Raw genomic sequence first — 24,260 nt, forward strand, 5'->3', positions numbered from 1 at the left:
AGAGCGACAAATTTACGGCAGCCTCGTAAAGCCCAGCGGCCCAATTACAGTTAAGAGCACAGTTACAAGAGTGTGCACAGCTGCTTACAGCACACACACTAACAGATAAATTCTCTGAATCGTCCATGTTGGAAATATTTGTCATAACTGTCATTTTTTTTTAACGGATCAGACTCTGTTGAAAGGAATTTTAATAGTCTGCGTTTATACAAACTTGTATACAAACACAAACATTCGTTGATAATGAACACTTCAGTTGTTGTTATCAAAGTGTAGTCACTAGGACTGTGCAATTAATCGCATGTAATCTTCAAGGACATCTCATCAGCGGAACACAACACGGACATCTAAAGTAATCTTTTAGTGTCCAAACGGTCGAATACACACAAAAATGTCAAAATGCGGTGCTTCTTAATTATTCATGTAAACCCTTATCAGTTATGTAATGAATGTAAAGTGTTGAAGATTAAAACACTTGTGTAACAGTAAATTGGATCGGTGTTTTTTTTTTCAGTGACAGCAGGTTATATTCCTGCTGCCGACTCTGTGCTTAATATTAATCAAACAACAAAAGACACATTCAAAATCACTCACTGCTCTTACAGTGAAGACATTGCGGTTTTATTTTACATTAGGTTATTCAATTTCTCTAGTAGGCCGTTGTTGGAAACTTAGAAGCAAAAACCCGGAGACCCTTTGGTATCTTCAGCAGACTTAAGTGAGAATGCATTGTGTGGCGCTGCAGTCAAGTCTGACTAAGGCAGGCATACATTGTATTTTATAGGCATTCAATGGGCAATTGATAAAGATGTTGACCTAACACATAGCCTTAGAAGTGACCACTTAAAGAAACCAATCCCACAGTCCCCTATTTGAGAGTTCTAATAACGCTCACATAATACAGATTGAAACATCCATAGCCCCATCTTCCATTCATGTAAGTTTAAATAATTACATGTACATATAACGTCAGTGTTGTGTCCTAGATTTCGATAGGTGTAATAGTTATTTTCAAAACTACATAAACAACAAGGGTGGTAACATGTCATATAAACTACATGATGACACAGAAAATCATTTAGCCTAAGAGTACTAAATTCCCACAAAGCCAGAACAGTCATGGGGTCTTTGGTGTAGTCTGTTTCCTTAGAAATCCATTTCTTGTGCAGTTTCACTCAGATGACTTTGTCTTCATGAAGCTCTTTCACTTTCATGTTTGGTCCAACAATGTTCTTTAACACTCTCAAAACTCCCTCTTTCAGATCATCTTAGCTGACATGTTGAAACTCTGAATTATTTAAAGCACTTTCAAAACCATTCAGAATTCTGATTCTGTCAAAATCGTTGTTGAGCTGAAAAAAGGATCTGGAATTCAGTCTGGAACGATGTGAGGTGAGAAGCTCTATCTGGTTCATGGCACCAAAACTGTTGGAAACGCAGAAGCTAAGACCAGGAGACTCCTGGTTATCTTCAGCAGGAATCTTTATTGAGAACTTGCTGCGTGGCACTGCAGTCATCAAAAGTTTTTGTATTTTATAGGCATTCAGTGGGCAGTTTTTAAATGTGTTGACCTAACATATATCCCCAGAAGTGTCCACTTAAAGAAAACGTCTCAAGGCAATACAGGAAATAAACCCCCAACTGTGAGCTTCATCAAACCTAAAGATAACAGTACCCAAATGGTTTGAGCTACACCTTGCCACAAGAACTAAAGATGTACAACCATTCACATGTAGTTAACTCTCAGTATGAAGATTAGAGACTTGCAGAACTCCCTCACTGGAAACTATATTGAATTTAATCAGTAAACGGATGCCATCATGTTCCCCTTGAATGCCCAGTACAATGTAGATCACCTATGATGTTATGTCAGGATGTAGAATCAGCAGATCTAAACAGATTCTTAAATTAGTAAATCCCACACTGAATTCTTTAGACTCACATAAACAAAACAAAGCACAGTTTGTATGTGTTTATATTTTTTATTCTGTTATATTATTTTGCTTTTTCTTTTATTAATGGCAGTGTGTTCATAGCAACCTTATTTACCAAAAATATATATTTGATATATGTGACTCTAGACCTGAAAACCAGTCTTAAGTTGCTGGGGAACATTTTTAGCAATAGACAAAAAAAAAAAATGGGTCATGATTATCGATTTTTCTTTTATGCCAAAAATCATTAGGATATAAAGATCATGTTCAAGGTTTTTTTTTTTTTTTTCACAGATTGAGATTCCAGATATTCAAATAGTTGTATCTCGGCCAAATATTGTCAGATCTAATAAACCATACATCAGTGGAAAGCTTATATATTCAGCTTTCATGTGATGTATGTTTTCGTGGAAGTGTAATTCTAACAGAAAAAGTTACTTTTGGTGATTTAAAAAAAAAAAGGGGGGGGGGGGGGGGCAGTCACGCGGCCTAATGGTTAGAGAGTCTGACTTGTAACCCAAAGGACGCAGGTTCGAATCTTGGGTCCTGCAGTGATTGTAGGTGGGGGAGTGGATGATCATTGCCCTCTCCCACCCTCAATACCACGACTGAGGTAAGACCGTTGAGCAAGGCACCGATCCCCCAATTGCTCCCCGTGCCGTGGGTGTGGTGTTCACATTAGCTGCCCACTGCCTAGAATGATAACCTATAACAAGGGGCCCTAGAATGCCTCTGTGTGTGTCCTGTGTTGTATTATGTTGTCTGTCATGTCTTGGTTCTGTGGTTACAAAATGAGGCCAGAAGTCCTCATGCCTCAGGCCACATGTCTTCTAGTCTAGTCTATGACCTCTGAACTATTAAGGCACAACTCAGCGTCTGTGCGTGTGTGAGTAAAACACTTTCTCTGGCTCTTGTAATCACAGAGTCTGTAGGCTTTGGGCTGCTAACAACTAGCACTTTCTCTAATGCAAGCTGTGAGGCTGTGTGTGTGCTTGTGTGTGCCTGTAGGTTTTTAGTATAAATAATAATACTGTCATAAACCCTTTTTTCAGCGTTCACTGCTGGGACACAGCAAGTTAGGATGACCATATGTGATCTTTATAAGTCCTGGCCAGGATTTATAAAATGCTTAAATGTTTTTTTGTCTTCAGAATTGTTAAAGGTAATGATTTAAAAAGTAGTTTGACCAGTAGCGTGCAGACATTGTACATAACCAACCAATTGGAGCATGCAAGAAGGTAGAATCTACAAAAAATGGTCAAAGCAATGCAAATAAGTATACAAATAATGTATGAGGACTGCAGGGAGCTTGTCAATAGGAAAACAAAGCCAACATGCGCTGTGTGTCACGCGTTGGTCTAGCGGAAATCTTAAGATGGAGATTATGGGAGGGTTTTGAGGACATTTGCATGGCTGTCATTAGAACTGTGGAATGTTTGCATGAGTAGGATTATGGGGTCTTGCAAACGCAAGTATTAGCCACATCTCTGGGATTGGGAAACACTGCTCTAGTGCATATAGCTAGCGGAGTTAATTTAGTAACATTGGTTATAATATTAGATTGTGTTTTAATATTTTAAATATTTTATTTTTATACTTTTAATTTAAATTGAAAGTTTTATAAACTTTTATTATTACTATTATTTTAGTTTTTTGTTTTTTCAAAAAACTGTTGGAAACTCAGAAGCCAAGACCAGGAGACTCTTGAGCCCCTTTCACGCTGCCATTCCGGCAAACATGGGTAAAGTGTTCCTGCAATTGTTCCCTGGTCGCTAGATTTGGCACTTTCACACTGCCAGTGATGACCCGGTATATGTGCGTGCTTTCACACACAACCCTTGAAGATCCCGTAACGACAGGTGACATCAGCGTGTGACGTGTAATGTACGAGTCGACAACGCTAGGCACGTTATACTTTCACTGAAGCAATTAAACGATCTCGGCGTCAGCGCGGAAAGTGAGGAACAAACTGATCTCTGCTTCATTACAGTTTGCACATATGTTTTCGTCCCGAACATTGATCTTCCTTCAAAACAGCCGTTAAAAGAGTCATCACTTCGACACCGAATTAGATCTGGCTTTTGTTCACACAGCGCTCATCCCGGGTCAAACCCTGCAATGTTACTAGGTCCCCGACCCGGGTTCAATTCGGTAATCAATCCCGGGACATAGTTGCTTTCACACAGAAGGCGAACCGGCAATGTTCCGGAAATATTGCGGGTCCGACGTGCAGTGTGAAAGGGGCTTTGGTTATCTTCAGCAGGAATCTTTATTCTATTTTATAGGCATTCAGTGGGCAGTTTTTAAATGTGTTGACCTAACATATATCCCCAGAAGTGTCCACTTAAAGAAAACGTCTCAAGGCAATACAGGAAATAAACCCCCAACTGTGAGCTTCATCAAACCTAAAGATAACAGTACCCAAATGGTTTGAGCTGCACCTTGCCACAAGAACTAAAGATTTCCAACCATTCACATGTAGTTAACTCTCAGTATGAAGATTAGAGACTTGCAGAACTCCCTCACTGGAAACTATATTAAATTTAATCAGTAAACAGATGCCATCATGTTCCCCTTGAATGCCCAGTACAATGTAGATCACCTTAGTTTGTCATATGATGTTATGTCAGGATGTAGAGTCAGCAGATCTAAACAGATTCTTAAATTAGTAAATCCCACACTGAATTCTTTAGACTTGCATAAAAAAAAATACTTTTTTTTGTTCTATTGTATTCTTTTGCTTTTTTTATTACTAGTACTGTGTTCCATCTTTTTCTTTTTTTTTCAGTTTAATTATTTTCAGTCATTTTGAGGACCTTTTTTGTTTTTGGTTACAAAATGAGGCCAGAAGTCCTCATGCCTCAGGCCACATGTCTTCTAGTCTAGTCTATGACCTCTGAACTATTAAGGCACAACTCAGCGTCTGTGCGGGTGTGAGTAAAACACTTTCTCTGGCTCTTGTAATCACTGAGTCTGTAGGCTTTGGGCTGCTAAAAACTAGCACTTTCTCTAATGCAAGGTGAGAGGCTGTATGTGTGCTTGCGTGTGCCTGTAGGTTTTCAGTGTGTTTTTAGTGTATATAATAATACTATCCATCATAAAGCCTTTCTTTTCTTCCAGAGTTCACTGCTGGGACACAGCAAGTTAGGGTGACCATATGTGATCTTTATAAGTCCTGCCCAGGATTTCTAAAGTGCCTAAATGTCTTTTGTCTTCAGAATTGTTGAAGGTAATGATTAAAAAGTAGTTTGACCAATAGTGAACGAAACAGAAACGCTGCCCTGCCTCTTTAATTACTGAGCAGATTGTTTCAATGATGCGCACTCCACAGACTCGCCGCGCTGCATAGTCTTTAACTGCCGTTTTCCACCACTGTAAGCACACTCTGGCCTTTGATAACTGCACGTCGTTTGTCTGACTGTGCATGTACCGACATTGAACAACACCTGCCGCCGCTGTGTATCACATGTTGGTCTAGCAGAAATCTTAAGATGGAGATTATGGGAGGGTTTTGAGGACATTTGCATGGCTGTCATTAGAACTGTGGAATGTTTGCATGAGTAGGATTATGGGGTCTTGCAAACGCAAGTATTAGCCACATTTCACCTTTCACCTTGATATTTTATATAACCGACTGGCTGAGGCCAGCCTAAAAAGATGTTCAGGACAGTTGACAGGCCACTGCTGCGCATCGTCACGAAATATTATCTTTTTCACATGTTTTTAAGCCTCACCGCTTGTCAATTTAAACATTAAAGCATCCAAGCACAAGACGTGGAAAAGCTGAAGAAAGTAGCTGGTTACTCGCACACTGTGTTCAGTGCGCACGATAGAGAGAGAGAGAGTCGCGTATCACGGACAGCGACACTGAACCGAGCTCTCTTCTGCGAAGTTCTCCTCAAAGTCCCTCCTGCAACTGAACGAACAAATACAAATCGCAGTTTGAACAAACAAAAAGATGTGAAAGATCCCAATTCAGTACTCGCGGTGTTCTGGTGTTCAGGGCTCACGCAGAGAAAGGCGTCTCAAAACACTTGAACATCGAATTTGTTTATTTTTGCTCTTGTGCCCACAAATACATACAAGATGTGTCAAAATATACACCTTGGAAATTATGCTCGAAAAAACTGTCAGTTATTTCTTAATTGAAAGTATACAGTTGAGGAAAAAAATGGGATGTGTATTATATTAGATGCGTTCATCGTCTCTTAAAGGGACCGCGCCTAATTTAGATACTGGCTGCTGTAATGTTAATCCAAGAAAATGAAAATGAAAATCACTCACTGCTCTTGACTGAATTTCTTTGTAGTTTTAACAGTCAAACCAAAAATTACTCAGACACCAGATATAATTTTTTATATATTAAAATAGGTGTATGAAAACATAGCTAATGATGTCATTATGTCAGACTGAGTTCGACTTATTGGACTACGCCATCTAGATTAAACCATTTCAAACAGGGCCCACTTGTAACCACCTTCACCGGGGCCCCGTTGACCCCGCTACGGCAATTCAAATGAGCCATTTTAATCTAGATTAATCTAAAAGAAACTTTTTAATTTAAAGATGCTTTCAGTAAGTTTTTTCCACTTCTCTGGCATCTCTGGCAACCTAAACCTAACCTGCAATTGCAGCTGTTTGCAGAATTATCTTCCTTTTGTGGGTTGTGCTCTGGCACGGCTCTAGCGTGGATGAATCTAATGTTTTGATGAGTATGTGTGGCAGTCAGTCACCATACCAGTTTGGATATTAACTCTACATCGCAATCACAGATTCTGGCCTAGCCTCCCCTACCCCTTGAAACAGAGAGACAATATTCCCCTAAGGATTGGGACACCACTACTATGACATCACACTCCATCATTCGTCGTCTAGCTCATACAATACACACATATACTGGTGTGCATTAGAGCCTTTAATTATCGTTCTGTATTAATGAGCTGCTTACTGACACACACACATATCAGAAATCGCGCAGCTCACACATCCAGGAGAAAATAAACTTGTCAATGCTGCCCCACGACTTTTATTACATACTGTATTTAAATACTGAATCACTACATTATATTTTCCAGCGATGAGAGGATACAACCGCTGTTTTTAAGTAAACTCACTCTAAAAAGATAAACTCACAGATGCGAATACACGCAACTTCCATTTCTCTCTCTCTCACTCTCTCTCTCGAATAGGCAATATTTGAGAAAATGGTTTAGCAATTTCTAATTATTGGGGGGATTAGTCTACAGCAGTTATCGCCCTGATCAGACATATGCTGTGGCACTATCATGCAGTCTGTAATATGACGTTAGCAAATATTAGCGATTTTTTTTTTTTTTGCAAACATTTCTTTGATTAACATGACCATTAATATGAACTCACAGTTGAATTTAACATAAAACAAATGATTACTTTTCGTTAAAATCTTTATTTATGCCAAAAAATCGTACATTTACGTGTCTTTTTGTTCGCTGTAGCAGCCATGTTGCCAAGATGATTCCTACCCCTTCATTTGAAGGGCTATCTGGCCCTTCCCCTTCCCCTACCCCTCCAACCAAAAGAGAATCGAGACTCCCCAAACCCTTCACGTGAACGCGGGAAAGGGGAAGGGCTAAGGGGTAGAATTGGGATTAGGCCTTAATCTTACAATTGGTTAGCTCATATTACATTAAACCATGCTAATTATTGTTATACTTTATTCTCAAATTATTAATGTTAACAACATCAGCATTACCTAAAGTGTGTATTATTGTGTAGATTTCAGTTTCTTTACAATCTAATCTCTAATTGTCATATCATTCGAATTTCATATTAAGGAATTCTGGTAGCACTTTATTTCACAGTCCTGTTCGCTTGCCTAGGAACTCATTATTGCACTACACCCATTTCCTATCAGTGACACTATAAAGGTTGCACTCATCCACACACACATTGCTGATTATTGTTTAGCCTTTACCATGTTCCGAGTCTATGTGTTTCCTTGCCTTACCTTGCCTTGCCTTCTTGTTTTTTTGACCTTGGACTGTTTATCGGATTACTCTTTTGTCTCGCCCTGGATTGTAAATGTTTTCTGTTGTTTTACCCTGCCTGTTTTGACCATGCTCTTGTTAAATAAAATATGCATTTGGATCCTCAACTCTGTTGTCATACCTCCCACATTACACTACCCCTACCCCATGTAGTTACCTTATATTACCAGAACTTTCTTAGGTAGGTACACGGTGAGTGCATGTAAGTACACGTACTGTAAAATAGTGCGCACCCAAAATAGTTTTTACCAAAACAGCTAATTGTTAGGGCCGGGACTCTAATTTATCTAATTAATTAGAGGCTTTGTAATTAATTAATCGAAATGAATCGCGTTTTAATCGCATATAAATATTTGACCTGATAACAGTGAGAAGTATTTTTTTTTTTCACATGGATTTATAGCATACCATTGAATAATGACTGAACTTAAGCAACAAAATATTGTTTATTTTTGTTCAACCAAGTCTAGCAGACCAGTGCAATTTTTGCCATTAAGTGTAGCAATAACGTATTTAGAAATAATTTAGAAATAGTACATTTCAGAAATTCAGGAAGCTTATAGGTGCTGGAACCTTCTATAAAGTTTTTTTTTTTTTTTTAAGTAAAACACAATACTGTCAATTACATTCAGAACATTGGAAACCCTGACTTTTAGAAAACATCTCTCTGTTGCTTCAGAGACCATAACATACTAAGTCCAACTCTCAATAACCTTGGCCAAAACAATAAAGAGTTCAACATAAACTGTTGCACCAACAAAATAATACATAGTTCAACATAAAGTGTAAAGTCCACGCTAGCTGCTATATGTTTTGCGTTGAGGTGATACTGGAGGCTCGATGTGCTGCAGTGATATGCGAACACTAGTTGGTGCTCCAGTTTAATCGGTCCGCCGAAACTCATCCAGTGAGAAACGTTCCGCGGTGCAAAAATAAGTTATTAAAAATGCGGGAATTTTTTTTTCTGTAATTAATTAATCTTAGTTAACGCGTTATTTTTTGTGTAATTAATTAATCTCAATTAACGCGTTAAAGTCCCGGCCCTACTAATTATGCTTCCTTCCAACTGCTTGTCTTTAAAATACAAATATTGTGTAATCACAGGCTATCTGTAAAAATTGAATTAAATTTAATTTCATTCGCGTGTTTTATAAACCTGAAATCCTTTTTGGATTACAATCTGCTACATTTAATAATTCTAGCTGCTGTGAGAAAAAGCTATAAACGATACGCCACCTGCAGGATCCTCACATGCGAAAGCCAAGTACCTGGGACATCTTCCTGGTTTACCGACGTGATGTAATGATGCTGCAGCATGCTCGAATTTTCTGCAAAAATGCCTACCCATACCACTCAAATTAGAAAACATTATTATAAACTAACCGTTGTGAATCGGGCTAAAGTAAAGTGATAGTATTGATCACTGGCGGGTTATGTACTTGCTCAAATATTGATTTTGGATAATTTTTTACCAAAACAAGTTACGGAATGCAGCCAATCCAAAGTTCTGTGATGAAACTCTAGATGGCGTAGTCCAATAAGTCGAACTAAGTCTGACATAATGACATCATTAGCTATGTTTTCATACACCTATTTTTTATGCGCATTTTAGAATATTATACATGCAGGATAAAACACAAAGATTAAATTCTAAAATGTGCATAAAAGCTTATGCGCACAATAAGTCTGTAAGTCTGAATAATTGTCTTACATGACTACATTAAAAACAGCAGACATCCACCTTTGAAAGCAGTGACAGCATTTATTATTTTGTCTGCTCCCTGTGAGGAACAAGTAATTTATCATATATGAAAAAATTTTATATTTAGTGGCTTGTCCTATACGTGTCTTTAGTGAAATTTAGTTTATCAGGAAGTGACAAATTTGTTCTCTTTGACTCAATGAATGGAAACGGTCCTTTATTTGCAAATATTTTGTGATGTTGTGATGAAAATGCAAATTTTTTTTTTTTTTTTTTTTTTTATTTTAGTACAACAACCTGAATAGCTCTATTGATGAGTATTACATGTGAATACATGTCTATATGGTTCAGGAGTTGTGTGTGATGGTTTGGACAGCTGTGTTTTGCTGTGCAAGCCCTAATTGTAAACCAGAGGTGTATGGATGTGTGTGTGTGTGTTGCTGAGGGAATCTAGTGGGTCTTTACTAATTATCACAGTCACTGCTTTCCCTGAAAGACTGTGAACACCCTTAACACACAATGATCTACCTCTGTCACAACCACTAAATGCATGCTGCTTAACACACACTCATACTATCATACTTGTTTCACATCACAAAGTCAAGTAGAATATGATGTAGGTCTTTTTTGTTTAGTAAGTAAACTTAAAAGTTATATGAAGATGAATGTTGTAGCTTTATAAAGTTCAAAATAACAGCATTTATTTGAACTACACGTTTTGTAACATTATAAAAGACTTTATGGTCACTTTTAAATAATAATACTTTTAATAAAAGTTTTTTTTTTTTTTTTTTAATTTCTCTGAATTTTACTTTGAGCAATAGTGTGCATTTCTGCAAAGTTTTGAGCAAACACATTTACAATTTATTCTGTAGTTTTTTACTCATTGACTTGCCCTGTCAGTGCTTTGCTATTGTGTCTGATCAAAGTCAAATCCAATGTCTTACAGGTCATTAAAAAACACATTCCTGTGTGTTTGCGTAAATAAAGGATTAAACCCTTTTTGCTTTGTCAGCTAAAGACAGTGACCAGAGTAAGAGAAGAAGAGAGAATCGTTCCTGGTATTTTAATTAAAAGTGCTCTAAAACTGAAACTGTCACAAACCAGCTGTGGGAAAAACCTGCAATTAACATGATTCTTTCCTCCCATTTAGGGAGGCTGTTTAGCAGAGTGAACTTGAAGAGAGGATGTGTCCCCGCATGGACTGCATTCAGTCCAAAATTTTATGTTTGCCACTGTAGTTTTTAAAAGGATGTTTGCTGTGCATGTAAACACTGCTAAAACCAGTGTTCCACTGCTGTTCCCGTGTGTGTGTATGTGTGTGTGTGTGTGTGTGTATTTCTCTTAGTTCCCGTCAGTGTGTTGTTTCAGTCAAAGCTCTTTTAGGCCATTCCAGTCACTCATTCACTTCTTTCTTCTTTCTCATGCAAGTGTATGTAGTTTTTTTTTCTTTGCCTCATCCTTTTTATATATATATGTATATAAATATTTATATTTATAGCAGTATTTAGATGTGATGCAATCAGTTGTTTTTATATAGTATATGCAATTATATACTGTTACATATAAAACGTCTTTATACAACACAGCTACTTACCAGAAAGAAAAGAAAGCAAGCACTTAACCTCACTGAAGAATCACTCAAACAATTTGAGAGCTAACATCAGTAACCAATCACACTCAAGCCTAGAGCAGCATCTGGTGACACACAACAGTACTGTGAATGTCAAATGTTCTTCACGTTTTGTCACACCCTTGTGGTGATTTTGTAAAAATACAGTACTGTTGAAAAGTTTGGGGTCGGTAAGATTTTACAGTGGTTTTGAAAGACTCTCATGCTCATCAATGCTGCATGACTGTAAAATTGTCAAATATTACTTAGTTTAAAATAAATGTAATTTATTCCTGTGATGCAAAGTTGCATTTTCAGCTTCCTTTGTGCCAGTCTTTAGTGTCACGTGATCTTTCAGAAATTTTTCATTCTAATATGCAGATTTCTTATGTTTTTCATTGTTATATTTCATTGTGCTGCTTAATATTTTTGTGGATACTGTGACACATTTTCAAAAGATTCTGTGAATAGAAAGTTCAAAAGAACTTTCAAACATATAAATACATGCATGTGTGTGTGTCTGTGTCTGTGTGTCTGTGTGCGTGTGCATGACCCATGCTGGCCAAATGAATCAGAATCTGCACGGGATTTTTTTTAGCTACAGACAAAAAAAAGTGAAAAATATATGAAATAGAAAACATTTAGAAAGCATTTAGGCCTGTTTGTTTCTTTCTCTGTTCTGCTGTTTTTTTTTTGTTTTGTTTTTTTTGCATCTGTTCTTAGTTTTCATTACAAAGATAATATAAAAGTTATATTGTGATTATGAATATTGCTTAAAATATTATGTTCATATTTATTAATATGATTATATTTTAGTAATAATCCCTGCCAATCGAAATACTCAGGAAAAATTGTACCTATTACTTTAATATTATTATATTATTCTGTTGCTTTTTTTTTCTAGGGGAATCCTGGTGTGTTAGGTCCGCAGGGCATGCAGGGGCTTCCAGGTTTGCCTGGCCCCCAAGGACTTAATGGCGAAAAGGGTCAGCGTGGACTCATAGGCATGCCTGGACTCTCTGGCCCAAAAGGAGACCAAGTACATAGAAATACACACTCACCCACAAACAATTCTTCGAAAGCTCAATACAAGGACTTTCATTCTGTTGCATTCTTTTGTGTTAGGGCTTTCAAGGAGATCAAGGCTATGCTGGATTAGATGGAGTGCCTGTAAGTGTTTTCCATCTATAATAGGTTATAGATGGAAAGCATCTATAACCTATTGAAAAATTGAAAAGCATTAATTTAAAATACATTTTTGAACCTATACAAATTAAGTTATTAGGTGCGATTAATCATGAATTAACTCATGAAAATCATTCGATAAATCATGTTCAAATATTTTTATATATTGACAGCCCTAATTATTATATATTTCATTTCATTTCCTGAAATATTTCCAATAATTAACCAGGGTCATCCAGGGCCTGGTGGTCTTCCAGGGCTTCCAGGGAAGGATGGCTGTAATGGAACCAGGGGGCAGCGTGGGTTGAATGGTGAGACAGGACAGCCTGGCTTCCCGGGACCAATGGTATGAGAGATGTTATAAGCAATTTGTAATTAATCTTTTTTGTTGACTGGGCTCTTTCAGTGGGTTCACTCCTGCAGTAAATGAAGTCCATGACTCCTTCTTTTTTTTTTTTTTTTTGCGCTTGTTTCAGGGACTACCTGGGTTAAAAGGAGTCAAAGGAGACCCGTTTACAAGGATACGGTTCCTTCCTGGAACACCTGTATGTATAATTCCAAAAAATGAGTTCATGGGTTTATATTTTATTACTACTGACTATATTCTGCATGCAGTCCGGAGGTTGAGCAGCGTTGTGTCATATAAAAGCAAATATAAAATCTGATTTCTTAAACAATGAAATACTTTTGTAGTTTTATTGTCTTATTTAGAGATACTTTATAATCATCTTTTTATACTCAACGATTCTGTTTTCCTCACACATAGGGTGCCGATGGACTACGTGGAATACATGGACCAGAAGTATGTACTAAGTGCAAAAACACCTTATGCAAAAGTCCTTATGTAAGCTATAATGTATTACTTAAGTGCAGTTTTATTTATTAGTTAGGTTTGTTTTGTTTGTGTGTGTCTGTGTTTTAATGTGCATAAAGGGGCTAAAAGGGGTCACTGGCCCACAAGGTCCACCAGGACGAATGGGGTCTGATGGGTATATGGTGAGAAAAACTTTTACTCTTTAAATACTCAGCACCATTTTTTATTCATCCATATTATTATTATATGTATAATAATAAAATGATGTATGTATTCAGGTTTTTTTATTTTCAAAATTCAAAGTATCAGTAAAATGTTTTTGAAAATAATATATTATGCTCAGCAAAAATATAATTTTAAAAAATATTTGTATTTAATTTAATGTTTTTTTGTTTTTGTTTTTTCTAATTATAGGGCTTACAAGGAATACCAGGTCAAAGAGGCCTACCAGTGAGTTTTGCAAGTGCATGCCCATGAAACTATGAAGTTTCTCCATCTGAAGTTTACAGTTTATTAGCTCAGATTTGAAAATCGGAAAATCTTTGAGTGCAGCAGCCCTTGACTTCTAGCGTCTTTCATTTAACATGCACTTCAGCTTGTTCTTCTGTTGCCTGTGCATAATATGAAGCCGTTTTCTATTATTTTAAATGATATTTTGTTGATTTGTCCATAGGGAGACCCAGGAAGATCACTGCCTGGACCAAAAGGAGTTGAGGTAAATAACACACGTGGCAGTACTGGCTTTATTTCATACTTGAATTTGTGTTTAACAACATCATCTTGATTCTCTTTTAGGGGGAACAGGGGGAACAGGGTGAACCAGGTCCTTTTGAATATGTGGAGCCCAACCCAGAAGACTATGTAAAAGGCGAAAAGGTACAACATCCCTATGTGAAACACGTTTTCAGCTTTTTAGGACACCATGCAGCTTCCAAGGAGAAAATGATGGTGGAATTTTATAATTTTTTTGTAGGGGAGGAAAGGTCAGAAAGGAATTTGTGGACCACCTGGCCCAAAGGTGAATATTTCTGCATATTTATTTAAATGTATTAGTCCTAATAACTTCTAAACTAACATAGCAAGCCCTGATATGTGACCTGTGTTAGCTGAAGCCCATTAATGTGGTTTTACATTCATCTTTGTGTTTCTCAGGGTTTTGAAGGGCTTCCAGCTGAAAAAGGAGAGAAAGGCATAATTGGTTTACCTGGTAACAGAGTAAGATTACTCACTAGTTTTCATATCAGTTGATCCACTACAAACCGACACCACAACCCAAACGAACATAACACCTTAAACCAACTGTTATAACACTCGATTGTTAAAACAAACAATCATAGAATTCCAAACCAACCATTCAAAACATTCCAAAATAACCAATTAAATTATCTGTATTAAGTATTGAATTCCTTGCATTTCACATATTCAGATTATGCAAGTATGAGTTAATTTTTAAAAAGTAAGAAAACAACTTTAATAACCAAAACACTTTACTCCATCCTTTTACTTTTTCAGTTATACATGTTGTTGTATTTTTTTTTTTTTTTATTAGGGCCCACCTGGATATCCAGGAATAATTGGCTTTCCAGGACTTAAGGTACACTTTTTAATCATTCATAATTGACCATTAATAATGATTTGTTTCTCTTGATATGATAGGTTTGTTGAATTATACTGTTTGTCACTTCTGATGTTATGTTTTTTTACATATACAGGGGGCACTAGGGGAAAATGGTCTCCCTGGTCTATATGGCAACCCAGGGTCACAGGTCAGGCACACACTCACTAGACATTGTATGAAAAAAAAATTATTTAGTAAGAGTAATCTACTTGCAGTATATTGTCATTTGCTTGCTGACACTGCTGCTGTGAATGTGTAACAGGGCTACCCAGGAGACCCCGGACCTAAAGGAAACCCAAAAACCTATTACAACAATATGATTGGTAATGGAGTTAACATTATCAAACCCAAAGACATGTGAAATGTACTGTACTGTCTGTGGTTAGGTACAGTATTTACCATGAAGATTGTTTCAAATGAATTCTTTATATTCAATGTTTCGGATTTTGGTTTTGAGAGGTTTTATATATCATTGTATTTCTATATGTCAAATCTATAATATAATATACGTATATAAATATGATATTTAATTTAAAACGTTTTTTAAATTTGTGTTTTATAAAAGCTTGTGATTTTTTTTTTCCAGGACTACCTGGAGATCGTGGAATTCCTGGTTTAGCTGGACCTCCTGGGAATAGAGGGTCAATGGGTATACCTGGACCCCCTGGTGATCCTGGAGCATCTATAATAGGTCTGAAATATCTTAAAGGGTTAGTTCACCCAAAAATGAAAATTAGCCTGTGTTTTACTCACCCTCGAGGCATCCTATGTGTATATGACTTTCCTCTTTTAGACGAATTCAATCGGATTTCTATAAAAAATTGTCCTGGCTGTTCCAAGTTCTATCGTTGCAGTCTAGGTGTTGCAGTTGCGTGCCTGTGTTTTTGTAAGTTATTATGTGCGCAGTGGATAAGACAAATGCCTTTGGTGTGAGAGACCCGGGTTCAAATCCACTGTGAAACACCAATGTGTCCCTGAGCAAGACACTTAACCCCTAGTTGCTCCAGAGGCGTGCAACCTCTGACATATATAGCAATTGTAAGTCACTTTGGATAAAAGCGTCAGCAAAATTTATAAAGTAATGTAAAAAAATATATATAAATATATTAATATAGTATGTCAGCATTGCGTGATTAGTGACAAATGCAGAGAGAGAATAAAACAATGAATTAGAAGCACAATTTGTAAAGAAACAAGTCCTTTGTTTCTATAAACGTGTGAGGCATGTTTTATTATGGATGTGCACACTTTATTTGACCGCTTGTGGACTGATCAACTGTAACACCTGCTGACTGCAATGACAGAGCTTTGAATAGCCAGGACAATTTTTTATAGAACTCCGACTGAATTCGTCTAAAAAAAGAAAGTCATATACACCGAGGATGCCTCGAGGGTGAGTAAAACACCGGCTAATTTTCATTTTTGGGTGAAGTAAACCTTTGAATTTTTTTTTTTTTTTTTTGACATTCTTTGTTGTCTTGGTGTATATTTTCCTTTCTTTTCTTGATTATTTTTCTAACACTGCTCTGCTTTTAGGTTCAGTGGGGGAATCTGGTTTGCATGGTCTTAATGGTTTCAAAGGAGAAAAAGGTGACCCAGGAAAAATATATGGGTCATACTTAAACTATGGTAATGTTTTAGATTTTTTTTATTTTTGCTTACCAAAATATTTTCAATATACATTTTCCTAGACGTTATAATGATTTGAGTCATTGTATTATTTGTGTGACTGAATTGTTACTGTGGCAATCGTAAAAAGCTGGAATTTTTTCTCGTTTTGAACTTAAGGTACATTTACATCACTGTTTTTGGCTTTAAGCATATATATATAGCACATATATATGTTTATTCAGAAATCTGCTGTTGAATGGAAAATAATATTAAATCTTTAATATCTGAAGTGGGGATATGTATGTATGTGTGTATGTAAATGTATATATTGTATTGTATGTGTGAGTATTTGTATATACATAAGAAATATACACTGTACACACACACACACACATTATATGAAGAAAAACTTTTTATTTGGATTGGATAGACAGCACTAATATATATATATATATATATATATATATATATATATATATATATATATATATATATGTGTGTGTGTGTTTATATATATATATATATATATATATATATATATATATATATATATATATATATATATATAATTGGTCTTTTATACTGATTTGCTACTCAAGAAATCAGTTTTTTATAGATTTGTTTTAGGATTCAAAGTTCAAAGAGCAGCATTTATTTAAAAATACAAGTTCTTAACATTAGGAATGTCTTTTCTTAGGCCTTTAATCAACTTCATATGTCCTTTCTTTAAACAAAAATTAAATAATTAAACACAATTAAAAACCTTTCTGAAAAGGTGCGTACTGTAGTGTACCGTTTTTTTTTTTTTTTTTTCACAATTTAAATGTCAAAAACGAGAGCGAATAGATCTTGTTTTTGTAATATAATCTATCTTCCTTTAGGGGAACCTGGAAAACCTGGCCCTCCTGGATCCAAAGGACAGACAGGAATTCCTGGTAATCCTGGTAAGTGGATGTGGATTTCCCCCCTCAAATTGTTACATTTTCTATTGTCTGTTTTAACCAGCTCTGACAAATTGATGTGATTGAGTCACATCAAAGAATCTGTACATACTTGTATAAATGCATGTTAGAGGCAAGAAATGAAAACCATAAGTCTTTATAATTAGACATATTTTAGAGCATGTGTTTACTTAGTTCCAATAATGCTTTTGTTTACTTTTCATAATTGCCTTTTTTCATTAAGATGTCTTTTGTAATTTTTTATCTTTTTGTTTAATTTGTTATTAATATTAATAAAACATTTTGCGTGTTTAGTGTAGACACACTAACCTATGTCTCATTCTGTTGACATTATTGATAATGTCGATGTGTGTGCATCATCACTGAAGTTATTTTATGTTCTTCAAGCATGTCATCTTGTTGTTTGCCTGCTTGCATGTTGTCTTTGTGTGCATGTCCATCCTGTTACGGTGTCAACATTTGTCTCGTCATGTGTGTCGAGTGAACAGTTTGTGGTGAGCATTATGTTTTGACAGTCACATGCTACATGAATTTATCCAACATCTTTATACATGTAACATAATAATTAGATACATAAGGCATTTAATTTTAAGAGCTATCATTCTAAAGAAATACAGCTAATACACTGTGATGAGAATAACTGCCTGTGATACAGGTTACTATTGCCTGCCTGGAGAGCGTGGAGATCCCGGGCAGGTTGGGAAAAGAGGGCCTCCTGGAATAAAAGGTGTTTGGGGGAGAAAAGGTGAGTTTTCATACATTGACATATAATCTTATATTTATATAAAGATTAATATACATGTGTGAATGTCATTCTGTAAGATTCAAAATATGAGTGGTCTCTGCAAACGATGCAGTATTTTTTTCAATTAAATCTTTCAATTCAAGTTTTTAGTATAGCACTTTGCAAGATACAGATCGTAGAAAAGCAGCTTTACAGACAATTCAGTTTTTAATAATATATTTAGCAGTTGCTTGTCAGTGGTAACTGTCAAATTGATGTACATATTTAGTGGATCATCTCATCTCAGGTGAAACAGAGAAACAAATAAAGACCTAATTAGTGTAAATGCTGTTCCAACAAAGCAAAAATATTTGTTCAATCCAAGCTAAGGAATAATAAGGTGCATCTGAACAGATATAAATGCAGTACAGGATTATGAGATGCATTATTTGGATGCTTGGCCAAAGAGATGTGTCTTTAATCTAGATTTAAACCGAGAGAATGTCTCTACATGATGTAGCAACAAACAGGAACTAACCTTAGAACTTTTAATTTTTTCTAAAACTTTGATTATTTGTTATTCGTTCAAAGGTTTGGGATTTGGGTCAGTAAGATTTTTCTTTTTAAGAAATTAATACTGCAATACATTAATCAGAAGTGACAGTATATTTTCTGTTTTTTTCAGCAATATATTCTGAAAGAAATCCATTACCGTTTCCACAAAAATGATCAACTGTTTAAATAATAATTAAATTAAATTAAATATAATTATAACATTTGATAATATTGATAATTATTTCTTGAGCATCAAATCAGCATATTAGATTTCTGAAGGATCATGTGACCCTGAAGACTAGAGTAATGGCTGCTGAGAAATCAGATCTGGCATCACAAAAATAAATTACATTTTAAAATGTATCAAAATAAAATAAAAATAAAAACTATTTTAAATTGTTATTTAAAAAAGACTAATAAATATAACACAATACTGAAATAAATGCATCGTAAGAGACGTATTTCAAAACCATTAAAGAATTCTTAGCCAAAACCTTTAAGTCAGTTTAACCAGAAAGTGTATATTACTTGTTACTTGTTAATGTTTTGCTTAAAATTTGTATTTGTATTTTGTTATAAAATATTAATCATACATTTTTCGATGTGATTAATTGTTCAAATTCTTTTTTGTGGATCTCTTTCTGGTGCTGTCCGTGGTGCTGATTTTTTTGTCCCAGCTGTGAAGTTATGTGTAGTGTGTATCAGTGTCCATTAGGAGGCGGCAAAAGGGTGCTTCTTTTCAAACCAAGTGTAAGCGCATGTGCTTATATTCTTTGTGTTTCCTTTCAGGTCCTGATGGGGGATGTGCATGTGACCCCCTTGGTGATCTACCTGGCGATCCTGGCCCCCCAGGTCCTCAGGGTATCACTGGTGATCCAGGGCAAAAAGGGTTCCGGGGTCCTCCTGGTGATATCGGACCCATCGGAGAGATGGGTGGGAGAGGTGCAACTGTACGTAAACCTGGTTGAAATTCAATATTTTTGTATTCAGCTTGTATGTGTAATTACACATCTTTGTGTGTGTGTGTGCATGTCTCTTGTTGTTTCTCAGGGTCCCAGAGGCTTCACAGGTGTCAGAGGGCTTAAAGGAGAGAAAGGAGAATTTAGGATGATCAGCATAAAGGGTGAAGTATATTCGCAGTTAATTTATTTAATTAATTAATTTTTTGTTCATTTTAAGACTCATCCAAAATGGTCTAATATCTAAGAATAGGTTCTATATTATAATGCAGCATGAACAGATATAATGTTAAATGCCTGATAATGAAACTATAATAAAACTTTTTTTTTTCGTAAACATTGTCAGAATTCTGATTTAAAGTTTTGTTACTTCTGATTTTTTTTAAATGATCAAATTTATCATCTTTATTTTACATACAACTGACATGCAGTTATCAGAACTTTTTGAATTGTTAAAGGGGACAAAGGTGACACGGGATCTGTTGGACCATTTGGAAAACCAGGGTTTAATGGGAGGAAAGGTGCTGATGGGAAGATGGGTGCCCCTGGAGATCCTGGATCTCTGGTAAGACGTGAACAATTATAAAATTAATTACAATTTTTAAAAAGTCATATATAGTTGTGCAGTGGTACTGTACATACTACTGTGCATTCAATGATTTCTGATTAGCATGTAAAACTGAAGACTGGAGTAATGGCTACTGAAGATTCAGCATTAACATCACAGGGATAAAATTTTAAAATATATTAAAGTAGAAAATTTGCATTTATGACACAACGGTTTGTTTATATATTGCTTTAGTTGCCTACAGTGTCCTATAATGGCGTCCAGATGGTAACAATTCGAAGGAATCGTTTTGAGCATGTGTTGTATCTCCACTAATAGCGAAAACATTCCTCCTAACTACCATATCATACAGCTGATCAATCATAAATCAATTTGACTTTATTTATAGATTTGATTCGCACAAACAAAAGCCGTTATATTATACCCTAAAACACTTTCAATTAAACTAATATGAACTCTTTGTAAAACATATTTTCTCAATTTCCATAGCAAATATAACATCTGATTTGCTTTCCTGTAGATCAAATTTTAGTTTACAATCAATCATAGTTCCCAAAACATAAAAACCTTCACAATTTCCACTGGTTGATCACCTAACATCATTTCTGTAGGGGTTTTATCAGTAGAAGACTTGCTTTACCCCAATTCTCTCATTTCAAAACATGCCCTTCATATTCATAATCAACACAATTCTCCCATAACAGTGCAGCCAATGCATATCATGCAATCCTCTGCATATTTATACAGTTTATAATCTGTACTCTGCATTTGCATCTCATTGTATATACAGAAAATATGGGAGACAAAACGCATCCTTGAGGTGCTCCTGTATTTTAACAACTAATTTAACCCCCTGTAATCAATAAAAAGAACACGTGCATACATTTAGCTGTGTGTATATATATATATATATATATATATATATATATATATATATATATATACACACAGAGGTGTAGTGGTAAAAAAAGAGGTGGGTAAACTATAAATTCTGGGTGACCACATCGGTAAGGTGGGCCACTGCCTACCGGTGTATGTGTATCCTGATGACATTCCTATAGGCTATCATTTGATATTACTACCAAGGGTATCACTGGTTTTCCCTCATATAGGTCACACAATCACTATTCAATTCATACATTAATCTAAGTTCTTGTTAAAGAGACTCAAGAAGGAATAATAAAGTTGAAATCTATAAAGTTTACTAAATGAAAAAACAGAGAGAACAATTTTTTAAAGAGGAATAGAGAAGGGAGGCTTATATCCAGGGGTTCCAATGCAATGCACTTGTTCGTAATGATTAGGGGTTTGGGATTATTTTCATAGTCAATTAATCTGTTGAATATTTTCTCAAATAATCGGTTAGTTGTTTGGTCTATAATATGTCAGAAAAATGTGGATCAGTGTTTCCCCAAGTGCCCAGGAATGGTCCTCAAATGTCTCGTTTTGTCCACAACTCAAAGATATTCAGTTGACTGTCTCAGAGGAGAGAAGACACTAGAACATATTCACATTTAACAAGCTGGAATCAAATATTTTTTTACTTTTGTCTTTCATATATTTGATCAATGACACATTTTACAGTCCTTGATACAGGTTTAGCTTTTTCTTTTACTGTCTATGGAATGCACATGCGCATTACACAACATATGGGTTCTGAATCGACAGGTGAGGTCCAAGTCTTTTATTCTTCCTGTCAGTCTCATAGAGACGGGAAGAGAAAAGATTAGTTCATTTTGCTGAACGAGACTCAAAGATCCGAGTCAGTGAAATGATCCGAACTTTCCACTTCTACTGGCAACACCGCAAGCATTGGTCAACACAGACAAGTTGCAGCGCAATATGAAAGAATTCATCTTTAACAACAAACAACCTATGAAACTAATAATGAACATAAAATGACATAAGCTTAATTTAAAATGTCATAGGAACTGTAGGCTATTTAGAGGTGGATAAACTCAATTTAGAGGTGGATAAACGCACTTTGGAGGTGGGTAAACGCGATTTCTGAATTTTGGGAGGTGCGTAAACGCCGTTTACGTGCGTTTAGCCTCCACTTAATCCCTGTGTGTGTGTGTGTGTATATATATATATATATATATATAGAATGATTTATTTGTATAGTAATTTACCATCAATTAATTAATTTTTTTATTTTCCAGGGAGATAGTGTTATTGGTCCGCTGGGTGACCGAGGGTGTCCAGGAACTGCTGGTGTAAAAGGCCACATGGGTCCAACTGGTCCTCCTGGCCCGAATATGATGGGGTCAGTTGGGCAACGGGGGGAACCAGGGGAAGCAGGACCTCAAGGCCAGATGGGACCCCCTGGTTCTAAAGGTGTTCAAGGTAAGGCTATCAGCAAGCGGAGTAAGGTTTTTTTTATTTTTTTTATACTATAATTACAATTTGTTGAAAACATGGCAAATGGAGGATGTTAAAATCTGTTAATGATATCAAATGTTTGAGGTCAGTGTGAATTTCTGGGGGCTTTTTTTTGGATAGGTGATACCCTGCCCTCTGCACCTGCCATACCTGGACCCCCCGGTTCTAAAGGAATGCCAGGTTGTAAAGGTAAATATATATTGAAATAATTTCTAAATGAAAGAATGAGAGTTCTCTCAGTTTTTTGCAAAAATGTAATGATACAACTGAAGGAATAAGAGTATTATAGAACAATAAGAGGAACTGAGTATTGTAAAAGTGTTTTAATGTTAAAGCTGCAGTCCGTAACTTTTTTGGGTTAAAAATGATCCAACCGTGCGGGTACAATACGTAACCAGTACTTGAATGATGATTCCTTTGACAGATTATGACGTAGTTTAGACAAAAAAGAGAAATTAGAGAAATAACTGTAAACCTGAAATTTATTTTCTTTTAATTTCTCTAATTTCAAATGTGTTCTACTTATCAAGAAAAAACATGGAATAATAATTAGTCAGACCTAGTTTTGTTGGAAAATATGTATTGAGCTAATGAAGCCTGTTTTGGACTCTTAAAATATGTTTTGAAAGGGACCCAATTCTTAAAGTAGAAGTATCGTAGCACTGATGACTGTTATCAGATACAGTATATGACCAAAACCTTCATGTTTTCTTTCAGGTGAGATAGGTAAGCTTGGAAATCCAGGATGCATAGGACAAATTGGACCAGATGGTCCCAAGGGAGAGATTGGAGACCCTGGCACTAGTGGGTTGGCAGGACTTCAAGGTAGTAATTTAAGGTTTTGGTGTATTTAAAAACATTTCTGTTCAACTTAATGAATGTTTAATCTTTGGATAAACCCTCATTGATTCTATTCAACATGCATTTATCAATTATTCTATATCAACATGATATATCAACTTGACTAGAGCTTGTCAAGTTGGAAAAGTATTGCAAAAATCTAATATCCATGCAATCTCGTCCGCAGGTCCGGTTGGATTATTAGGAGATCCAGGTGAGACTGGCCCAGATGGAATCAGTTCTAGTGGCTCACCTGGCACACCTGGTAATCGTGGACCCCAAGGTCTGAAAGGGTCTTTAGGAAACTCTATTATAGGGGCCCCAGGACCGAAGGGGCCAAGTGGGATTCAGGGATATCAGGGCCCTAAAGGTGTCCCTGGACCACCTGGACCAAATGGATTCCAAGGTACTACATTGAGACATCAAGGCTTGAATAATATCTTGCAAACAGCAATTTGATTTAAAGAAAATAGCTTTTACTGGTTATTAAATAAAGGTTTTTGGATCTGAAATGATCCTACAAAGTCCAACAATATTAACTGACTTTTTTCTGCAGGTGCATCTGGAGTTCATGGACTTCCTGGTAGAAAAGGGGAAAAAGGAAAGGATGGTACACCAGGAGCACCTGGTTACCCAGGTGTGAGACCAGAGCGGTGTGACAAAGGACAAGCTGGTCCACCTGGCAAACCAGGACCACCAGGCTTCACTGGACTGAGAGGTGAGTAGAGACCACTGTATGAACAGAAGCTTGTTGAGATTGTTCTCATA

The 24,260-nt window shown here is 36.0% G+C and overlaps 1 protein-coding gene across 2 annotated transcripts in view; it reads left to right on the top strand.

Annotated features, from left to right (window-relative positions):
* The window catches only part of col4a4 (collagen, type IV, alpha 4), a 53,314-nt gene that overhangs the window by 18,484 nt on the left and 10,570 nt on the right, over positions 1 to 24,260 (top strand). For both annotated transcript variants that reach the window (XM_052576303.1, XM_052576304.1), the window contains exons 5-30: positions 12,179 to 12,313; positions 12,400 to 12,444; positions 12,689 to 12,805; positions 12,936 to 13,004; positions 13,226 to 13,261; positions 13,393 to 13,455; positions 13,688 to 13,723; positions 13,947 to 13,988; positions 14,069 to 14,149; positions 14,247 to 14,291; positions 14,426 to 14,488; positions 14,823 to 14,867; positions 14,986 to 15,039; positions 15,154 to 15,214; positions 15,478 to 15,582; positions 16,428 to 16,520; positions 17,384 to 17,446; positions 18,120 to 18,209; positions 19,533 to 19,693; positions 19,794 to 19,866; positions 20,161 to 20,267; positions 22,433 to 22,616; positions 22,773 to 22,841; positions 23,370 to 23,477; positions 23,680 to 23,898; positions 24,049 to 24,210. In XM_052576303.1, coding sequence (XP_052432263.1) covers positions 12,179 to 12,313; positions 12,400 to 12,444; positions 12,689 to 12,805; positions 12,936 to 13,004; positions 13,226 to 13,261; positions 13,393 to 13,455; positions 13,688 to 13,723; positions 13,947 to 13,988; positions 14,069 to 14,149; positions 14,247 to 14,291; positions 14,426 to 14,488; positions 14,823 to 14,867; positions 14,986 to 15,039; positions 15,154 to 15,214; positions 15,478 to 15,582; positions 16,428 to 16,520; positions 17,384 to 17,446; positions 18,120 to 18,209; positions 19,533 to 19,693; positions 19,794 to 19,866; positions 20,161 to 20,267; positions 22,433 to 22,616; positions 22,773 to 22,841; positions 23,370 to 23,477; positions 23,680 to 23,898; positions 24,049 to 24,210 — 2,326 coding nt within the window. The remainder of the gene's footprint in view (positions 1 to 12,178; positions 12,314 to 12,399; positions 12,445 to 12,688; positions 12,806 to 12,935; positions 13,005 to 13,225; positions 13,262 to 13,392; positions 13,456 to 13,687; positions 13,724 to 13,946; positions 13,989 to 14,068; positions 14,150 to 14,246; positions 14,292 to 14,425; positions 14,489 to 14,822; positions 14,868 to 14,985; positions 15,040 to 15,153; positions 15,215 to 15,477; positions 15,583 to 16,427; positions 16,521 to 17,383; positions 17,447 to 18,119; positions 18,210 to 19,532; positions 19,694 to 19,793; positions 19,867 to 20,160; positions 20,268 to 22,432; positions 22,617 to 22,772; positions 22,842 to 23,369; positions 23,478 to 23,679; positions 23,899 to 24,048; positions 24,211 to 24,260) is intronic.

The sequence above is a fragment of the Carassius gibelio genome, chromosome B15, assembly GCF_023724105.1.
Source record: "Carassius gibelio isolate Cgi1373 ecotype wild population from Czech Republic chromosome B15, carGib1.2-hapl.c, whole genome shotgun sequence".
Classification (NCBI taxonomy): domain Eukaryota; kingdom Metazoa; phylum Chordata; class Actinopteri; order Cypriniformes; family Cyprinidae; genus Carassius; species Carassius gibelio.